This window comes from Charadrius vociferus, unplaced genomic scaffold, assembly GCF_000708025.1.
Source record: "Charadrius vociferus isolate BGI_N301 unplaced genomic scaffold, ASM70802v2 scaffold472, whole genome shotgun sequence".
NCBI lineage: Eukaryota > Metazoa > Chordata > Aves > Charadriiformes > Charadriidae > Charadrius > Charadrius vociferus.
This window is the reverse complement of record NW_009647735.1, coordinates 410862-419784: the sequence shown is the minus strand read 5'-3', so window position 1 is coordinate 419784 and position 8923 is coordinate 410862. Positions and strand designations below refer to the sequence as shown.

The 8923-nt window shown below is 40.2% G+C and overlaps 1 protein-coding gene across 1 annotated transcript in view; it reads left to right on the top strand.

Moving 5' to 3' along the window:
• The window catches only part of ITM2A (integral membrane protein 2A), a 15923-nt gene that overhangs the window by 5446 nt on the left and 1554 nt on the right, over positions 1-8923 (top strand). Inside the window, exons 2-5 of the mRNA XM_009881769.1 lie at positions 3737-3868; positions 4100-4288; positions 5682-5792; positions 6913-7063. Of these exons, the coding sequence (XP_009880071.1) occupies positions 3737-3868; positions 4100-4288; positions 5682-5792; positions 6913-7063 (583 nt within the window). The remainder of the gene's footprint in view (positions 1-3736; positions 3869-4099; positions 4289-5681; positions 5793-6912; positions 7064-8923) is intronic.

The window sequence follows — 8923 nt, the reverse complement described above, 5'->3', positions numbered from 1 at the left end:
CCCCCCCCGGGGAAGAGCTGGTTTGCGTCTTCGGAGCAAACAAAGTGGGTTAGGGCTCAGCCCCCGCTCGCTGCCGCTGCTCCTAGGCAGCGAGTTGGAGAGCGGCGCTGTGGTAAGGTGTCTGGGCTTCTGAGGTTTCTAGTTTAAATGAAGAAACCTGCCATAAAGGGTTTTAAATAGAAACCCAGGCAAGTACTCTGTGGTTGGCTTTTCCTTCCTAACCAGTTGCCGTGTCGCTGACTTCAATTGAACTTTCCAAATCTGTGGGAGACTTTATTTTGAAGATATTTTGCTTAGCTGCTGATACTTTTAGTCAGATTAAGATGATCAGCGTCTAGGTAGATGAATCAGGAGCTCTGGAGGAGGAATATGGGCTGTATCGAGTTTATTTGTAATCAGAGACTGGGACTATTAAAAAAAAAAAAGCCAAACAGAAACCTGTGGACTTAGACTCTTGTTTCTCTTTTTTTTTTTTTTTTTTTTTGCTTCTAAGCCGTACTTAGGAAAGCAGCTTGCCTTCCATCTTACAGAGCTTCTGCTTCTCCTGAAGTAGCCTTCCTGGGGGAAAGGGTGCAGAGTGCTGTTAGTGCTCAGTGGACTCTGCTGAGCTGTAGGAGTTGTATGTGTGCACAGTTAATACAGTAGTACTGAATTACTGGATCAAGAGGAAGGGGAGAAAGTAGTCAAACAGTGTAGATAAAGGATTAATTTAAATTTTTAAAATGTCATTAGTCTGGCTAGTTATATGTAAAACAAGCTCATCAGCTACTCCTGAGGCAGCTTGCTAGATGTATTTTTCCTGGCCCTGTACCATGCAAGTTCTGAGCATAATAGTTCATAGAATAGTTTGGGTTGGGAAGGACCTTAAAGACCACCCAGTTCCAACCCCCCTGCCTTGGGTAGGGACACCTTCCACCAGACCAGGTTGCTCAAAGGCCCATCCAACCTGTCCTTGAATACTTCTGGGCAACCTGTTCCAGTGTCTCACCACCCTCAGAGTAAAGAATTTCTTCCTAATATCTAATCTAAATCTACACTCTTCCAGTTTAAAACCATTACCCCACATCCTCTCACTAAACTCCCTGATAAGGAGTCCTTCCCCATCTTTCCCATAGGCCCCTTTCGGGTACTGGAAGGGGCTATAAGGTCTCCCCGGAGTCTTCTCTTCTCCAGGCTGAACAACCCCACCTCTCTCAGCCTGTCTTCACAGGAGAGGTGCTCCAGCCCTCTGATAATCTTTGTGGCCCTCCTGGACTTGCTCCACCAGGTCCTTAACCTTATTAGTTACCTTATTGGTTCTAATATACACTTACACCCTTTTTTCTCCTCTCATGATAGCTGCTCTTCTCAATTTAGAAGCCACTCATGCTGTTTTATCTGTCACAGCATTCTCTGTGTTTGCATGTGTATATAGGGTTTTTTAACAACTCTTCACTTTGACTTCAGAGCTTAGAGTTGCCTGTAAACATCAAGTTCACAATTTTACTCCAAGACAAACTTGTTCTAGTGCTTGTTAATGTCTCCTTTGCTGGAATATTTGTGCAGAGCAAACAGGCTTAATGGCTAATGTTGGCTGAAACAGCACAGTAAAAGTCCCCTAGAATATCTGCACAAAACACTTGAGCTTGCAGAATCCTGTCCCTGCGGATTCTTTAAAGCTGACTGTGTCAACAGTGTCTCTTGAGCTAGCTGCAGATGTTAACACAAGTGATTTTTCTTCTATCTTAGTCCTAGTTTGCTTTGCTTGTTACTGTGCCATTTAGAACTGCATTTTCTTTGCAGGTTTTTATGACTTTTATTATTTCTGAGCGGAGGCTTTGTAACCTACTGGAGCAGAGTCTTGATGTTGTATTCTCTTATCAGCTGTCAACTCTCTTCTCAGATTCAGGCTGCCTACATTGCTTCTTAATATGATAAATGCCTTTACTTTGTTTGAAATAGGTGTAGTGCAAGTGTGGCTAATCACATGTCGACATCATCCAAGCACTAGGGCGTCTGTATTGCCAAAACCTACTGCAGACTGTTGTGTTCAAGTAATGATAGGCAAAATGAGTAAGTTACTGAAAGGTGTAGATGAAGGTGGCAGAATATGAAGAGAAGCGAATTAGTCTTGATCTTAAAAGCCAGTTAACTCTGCAAGATGGTTTTCACATAATGGCATATCAACATGGCATAATTCTGACTTAAAACTCGTTTGGTTGTTGGTGGGTTGTTTTTTTTGCAAATGCTTAACTAGTCAATTGTAGCAGCTTATGTCTCGCTGAACCAACATTTTTCTGTTTGGAGGATGCGAGAGTGGAATGTAGGAGTACTGACTTTCGCAAAACAGCTTCGTTTTTGTTTCAGTAATAGCATAGCTGATGCATTTGACTTTTCCACTGCAATATCCTCCTGAGTATGGAAATATGTGCAGCCTTTGTAATAAGATTGTGGTTTGTCATGATCACAGGTTGCTTAAATATATTGTGTTCTATGGGAGAGCAAATAGTGGGACCCAAATAAAGAAAGGACATGGAAACTGCTTTGCTAAATCTAGCTATTGACTCTAGGAACAACACAAAGGAAAAGATCTTTTGCTCTGAAATCCAATTTTTCTTCCTGACCAGTAAAAAGAATAGGTCTGAAAGTGAGCTGCTAAATACCGGAGTCATGACTTACTGAAGGGACATACATATCGATTATCTAAACACTTGAGGTTTGTTTTTGTTTGTTTTCTTACAGACCCCAAACCAGTGCCTGTTTGCCCAAAGGGAATGTCATTTCTGAATGTTTAGTGTTTGACAATACTTTTGCAGTTCTCCTCTCAACTTGGCTTGTGTGAGCCTTTCACCTGGAAGTCTAGAAAGGAGCTGAAAGAACCGTTGTAATTGCCATTCGGGCACCACCACAAACTCTGCAATCGTTATTACACAACTTATCAGCATGTTACGTGATGGTGATAGTATTTTCCTCTGAATGCAATCATCTTCTGTTTGAGAGAACACTGCAGGGGGAAAAAAAATAAGTCACCAAACTAAAGAGAGAAGTTTCAGGCTGCTAGAAACAAAACTTCTTGGGACTTGGGTGGAAGAAAGAGTATTTTGAAACTGCAAGTTAGGATGTGCCATAGGGACTTACTTTTATTTGGCATAATTTGAAGCTGCATTTAAGCTGATGAATGGTTCTCTTTCGTAGTGGGCTTCAGTTGTGCATATTACAAGTTCTAAAACCTGAATGTTTGACTTTTGTCAGATGTTCCCCAGCTAACAGACAAAGTTGCATCTTTGCTTTTTCTGTTAGTCCAGCTTTGTGAGGGAAAAGTAATGTTAGCTTATTCCATCTGATAGCGAGAGGAGGATAGGAAATAGGCTTTTGGAAAGAGGCCTAAAAACACTGTATCTTAAAATGACCTTGCTCTATAAATCTTGCTTTCCTTGTACTATATTTTTGCTGCAGCACTGTATCTTTTGTTACAGTTTTTTAAATTTCTCACACTGCAAATAGTTTCTCAATAAGGGTTTGTCTAGAAAGCATCCTCTAGGAAAATGTCCTCTTTCAGTGCTGTTTGAAAACTGATCTTAATATGATGCAGTGTTTCATGTATGTGTTTTCTTATTATATGAAGCTTGATGTAGAATTCTCACTGCGCATCTAGAAAAAATAGAAGATGATAGGTCAAAGTGAAGCAGTAGATAAGCGCTTACTTTCAGTTCAGAGCAGCTACATTTTCTAAGTTCTCATCCCTCTTTATTTAAAGGATCCAGAAGTTGCCACACACGGAGGTGAAAACTCATCTGGAAGATGTCTGTTGACTCTGCTGGGTCTAGCGTTCATCTTGGCAGGAGTTGTTGTTGGTGGAGCCTGCATCTACAAGTACTTCATGCCTAAGGTAATGTGGAAGTTCTTCTTTCTTTAAGTATCACTGAATAGTAAAAGTGTCATTAGAAATGGATTACCACTGTAATAGAAAACTCTCAATGACTGGGACATGGCGACTGCTATGTCCTTTATAAAAGCTCCAGGTGTGACACACCTGTGCTTTGTCATGGCTTAAGTGCTAGAAATACACTTTTAAAGCAACATTCACTGTAAAAATAACTGGCCTTGCCCTTACTTTCAGCATAAGGTGTACCGTGGTGAAATGTGTTACTTTGAAAATGAAAATCGTGATCGTGCCGTCGAACCTTATTTCCTCCCTATTGCTGAAGAAGCTGATATTCGAGAGGATGATAATATAGCCATCATTGATGTGCCTGTTCCAAAGTTCTCGGACAGTGATCCGGCAGCGATCGTTCATGACTTTGATAGGGTGAGTATATGTGAAGCAATAAGAAATAACCAGTCTTGTTGCTCACTGGGAAACTGTGAAGTACATGGTAATCATCACAGCTCCAGGGTTTTCATTCTTGAGACCTTTAAAGCTTAATGTCAATGCAGTAAGGGTTTAAGTGTGGGAAATCTGACCCTTTTAACTCTATAATAGTAGACTTAAACTTCTGCAAGGGGGGAGGAGTGTTACAAGAATGTTAGAGGAGTTCAAGCGCACAGTGACTCTTAACTGGATCGTTTCTCAGAACACTGCATCTCAGTGCTACGCAACTTTAAATATTGTTGTCCGGAGGATGTCTAGAAGTAACACTTGTTATTTGATCAAGAATCCTGTGTAGATGAAAATGAGGGTAGGAGAACATCTGTAAAGGTGAGTTAATTCATAAGGAAACTGAGGATTTGGTGTAAGATTCTGCCAGATTGTGTTACAGCAAAATGTAGAATTCCAAACAAATGTGGGCTCCTTCTCCTTAGATGAGTGAACTGAAGAATCACTTCAAGTGGCTGAAACCTAGATATTGAAAATGCTGTGTTAGTTATATGTAGTATCTCTAAAGTAAAGATGAGAGGATGGTTTTAATTTGACTTTTTTATTAATAGTATTGACAGTTATCCTTAGTCAGCCGTAAAGGCTCTCGTAGGTTGTTTGTAAATCAGACCTTGGCAATACAGATATAATCACAGTAAAGACACTAGAACTGACCTCTGTACATGCTGCCTTTTAACAGTAGCATTGAATGCTATGCAGCCAAGTTGTGCGGCCTGTGTTTGCAGTATTTGCAGCTTTTATCTGTGTTGTCTTGACAGAATCTTGGCTATAACTTAAAGGATTAGGGAAACTGAAGTTCTTCAGTTGATTCGGGCTAAGTGCTATGCAAAGTCATCATAATAAAACAAGTAGATATGTGGATGACTTTAGTCCCTGCAGTTCTTGCACTTGGTGGTAATGCTGATGTGGCTTTCTAGAGATGAATACTTTTTCTGAAGAACTGTTTACAGGGACTGATTACTTATGAGCAGTCGGATACCTTTTGTCTGCACTGTGCTTAATTGGACCTCTTATGAGAGCATACTCTCAAATACTTTCTCTGTATTAATACAAACTGTAGTCACTTAGAATTATGATAGAAACTGCTTTTATTGTCAGCTCTCCCTTATGTACGAAAGTCCTGTTGTAAACCATAGCTATAATCACTTTGTTTGCAAAAGTGGTAATAGTTAAATTCTTAGACTAGACAGTTCCTGAATGCATCACGTTGATACTAGCTGTGCATGATCTCCAGCTTTTTGAGCTTCCTTCTTAGCCCTTCTAGAACTGTGTTCTCATAGTCAAAGGCTGTGCTGAATTCATTGCAAACTTCTTTTTGAAATAGCTTTTGACTGCGTATCTTGACTTGCAACTGGGTAACTGCTATGTGATTCCACTGAACACATCCATAGTTATGCCACCAAGAAATTTGATGGATCTCTTCGCAAAACTGGCGGTATGTGGAAACTTCACTGTTTAGTTATGCTGACAAGATCCCTTTTGGTAAGAATGCTGGGTGTTACTCCGGTACTACAGTTTCTTGCTAGAATAGTCCTCTTCCCATCAAAGTACATAATCCCCCTGGCTCAGTCACTGTACTGAAGTTAAGGCCAGCTGTCAGTGTATATTATGTTGAGTAGATTCATGCTTAATGCTCTTATTAATACCTAGCTTTATGAAAGCTGAAAGCAACTAGCAAATGAGGTTAAATTTAGCTATTATAAAGGAATTTGATAAAGCTCCAAATATCATTGAAAGCCTAAACCTGAAAGTTACTACCGGAAAGCTCACTTGCCCCATGAGAGTTTTAATGGAAAGAACAATGCTAACTTGTTGTTCTGGTGTATTGGCACTCTCACTATGAGCTCACCAGCAGCACTTTGACTCTTCAGTGACTAAAACTTATTTTTCCAAGACGACTTATCTTATGGGTCAAGTTCATAGAGCTTGCTGCTACTTTCAAATTAAATGCAATACTGAGCCATCATGTGTCAAATGTACTTTTCAAAAACGTTACTGACTCCTCTACACCTAGTGCTAGAGGCCACTTGGTCTGTCTTAGCTTGTTTCATTTTATTTAGTTTCGTGAAGACAAGCTTTAAGTGTGTCTCCCTGGCCCCATTTTTAGGAGTTGGTCATGATGGGTGGGAAGTTGTTTTGGTAGTGCTGTGATTTTTGTGGTGAAGACAACTTTTGTAGGTCACACTACATTTTTTTGGTATTAGAAATATATTGCCTCAAACATGGAAACTTTGGTAATACTTTTTCTCCTCTTTAAACTGCAAACTTTCTGTTCTGAACAAATAAACTTGAACAGGTTCTATCTATGTTTGCTTCATGTGAGGCAAGCCCTGTTAAGGTTAACTGTGCTTTGTTTGGATGTAAGTGCAGCTGTTTGAAATAGCCTTTGTCAGTTTTTAACTTCTCTGGTATGCAGCTGTTCAAGACTGGCATATCTTAGCATTAAAAAGGAGGAAAGCTGGAATCTAGTGTTTGAAGCCCTCCCAAAGCAAAGAGTAAAATGTGTTTGGCCATTGTAAGCAGAATGCTCTTTCTCAAAGTGTTTTCTCTTTTAGACTGGCTCTTATTTGCCTCAGACCTACCTAGTCCGTGAAGAAATGGTGGTTACAGAGGAGATAGATAATGTGTCTGATTTGGGTATCTTCATCTACCAACTCTGTGTTGGAAAAGAGACGTTCAGACTTCAGCGCAGAGACCAGATAACAGGTATGTTCCTTGGAAAGGGTAAAAACTGAAACTTCTGGATTTTTTTAGACTTAGAAATCTGTAAGTGTTCAACATGAGCTGAGACTAATTATAGAACTGATGGGTACTTTCCCCTACTTGCAAGTATGTATCTGAAGTTTCATTTGAACATAAGGAGAGGAGGTTTCAGTAGTGGAATTAGAGGTTACATGCCTGAACCAAATTTGAACTTAAGCCTATTTCTGTTTCATCTTTTGGTTGAAGTCGTAGGTTAGTTTGGCCCCAAAATTCATACAATATATCTGGTAATATGAATCTGTGTAGGTGCAGCTTAGTCTGTCGCTGTCATATGTAAAACTGGGTTACAGGAGCACCAAGTAAAAGCATTATCTTTTGGTTCACTTGCTCTGGAAAAACAAAAAAGAATCCAATATAATTGAACAACTAGCTCTGGACATCCCAGACTTCCTCTCTAAAAAAGGAAGAACACTTCATAGGAACTTCTGACCTCTGTTTCTTTATTGCCTCTCTCCTCATGCCACCCTACTGCCATTCTGTGAAAAGGATTGAATTTGAACTGTCAGTGATTTGACATACTGGAAAGAGGCTTGGAGTAAAGAAATCTGATGTTGTGAATTTTAGTTCACTAGTTCTCAAAACATTTCATAGTTTGCTGCTCTCACCAAACACATAGCAAACTAATCCTTTGTCAGTTACAGCCTTTCAGAATGCAAATGTTTAGTTTGTCAGAAGTCTCTGCTCTGTTTTTCCTGCCAAGCTCTTAGGCAAGAGTTTTCTCAGCTCAGTTGCAGCTTGCAGCATCAGGAGCCACATCTGCTGTTTGCTAGAGACTATATCCTGTTAAGAAGTCTCTGTATGTGGGAGCATAAAACTGGTCCTGTGTAGCTAACAGTGTAGGGCACATGAAGCAGTAAATGTTGCCTTTATGGGACGGAGAGGCGTGTGTCTCTTAGCTGTTGCAAAGATGCTTTTGTGAACAAGTCTAAACTGTCTGGTGATGTGACTGGAAGAGAGTAGTCTACAGAGAATGCTGTGAAGAGTGTTCATGATGCTTCCTTAAATCATCTTGTTGACATCTTCGCTGCATAGTAAAAGACTTGTACAGAATACCTGCACAAAAGAATTCTAGTAAATGAATAATTTCTCTTGGTACGGTTTTTGTTCTGTACCTAACATTGTTTACCCTTGGAGGGGGAGGGGAGCAGGAAATCTAGTCAAATGGAAGACTGCCACTGAGAGAAATTTGTTCAGGGGCAAGGCTTGTCTTGTCTTCCAGATCAAATTTCTAGAATTCTTTTCTTCTGGTGTCTGCAAGCCATGCACATGTAAATAATTAGACTGGAATGAGACTGAAATTCCTGTAACTTCTGTGAAGTCTTCTCGCTTAGCTGGTGCTGCATGGGCACTCAGATTTTGTAGAGTTCATGCATTCATCTGTTAGATCAAACTGACCTCAGGTTCTGTGGCAGTTCCCTGGAGTTGTAACTGAAGGCATGTGAGAAACCAGGCAGGTTGTCCTGACTGTTCGATTATTAAACAAGCTGTAAATCTTTCTTTAATTGTTATATATTGAAGTGCTTTAGTTGAGCAGCTTCTCTTTGATGGCAGGACTGCCATATTCTTGTCTCCTAGTGAGGATTCACAGCTGATACAGGTAAACTGCCTATGTCAGATCCAATGCGGGCATGTCCCAAAACAGAGAAAATCACTGTAATAGTGTTAGGAAAAACTTCAGTAAGATCATCAGCTGAGCAGCAAATCCTCATGGGGGTGTCATCAAAGTGAAGACTGCTCTATAGAAGCACGCTCTGCCTTGGTACATACTGGGTTGGAGGAAACACTGATAAAGAACTGCGTTGA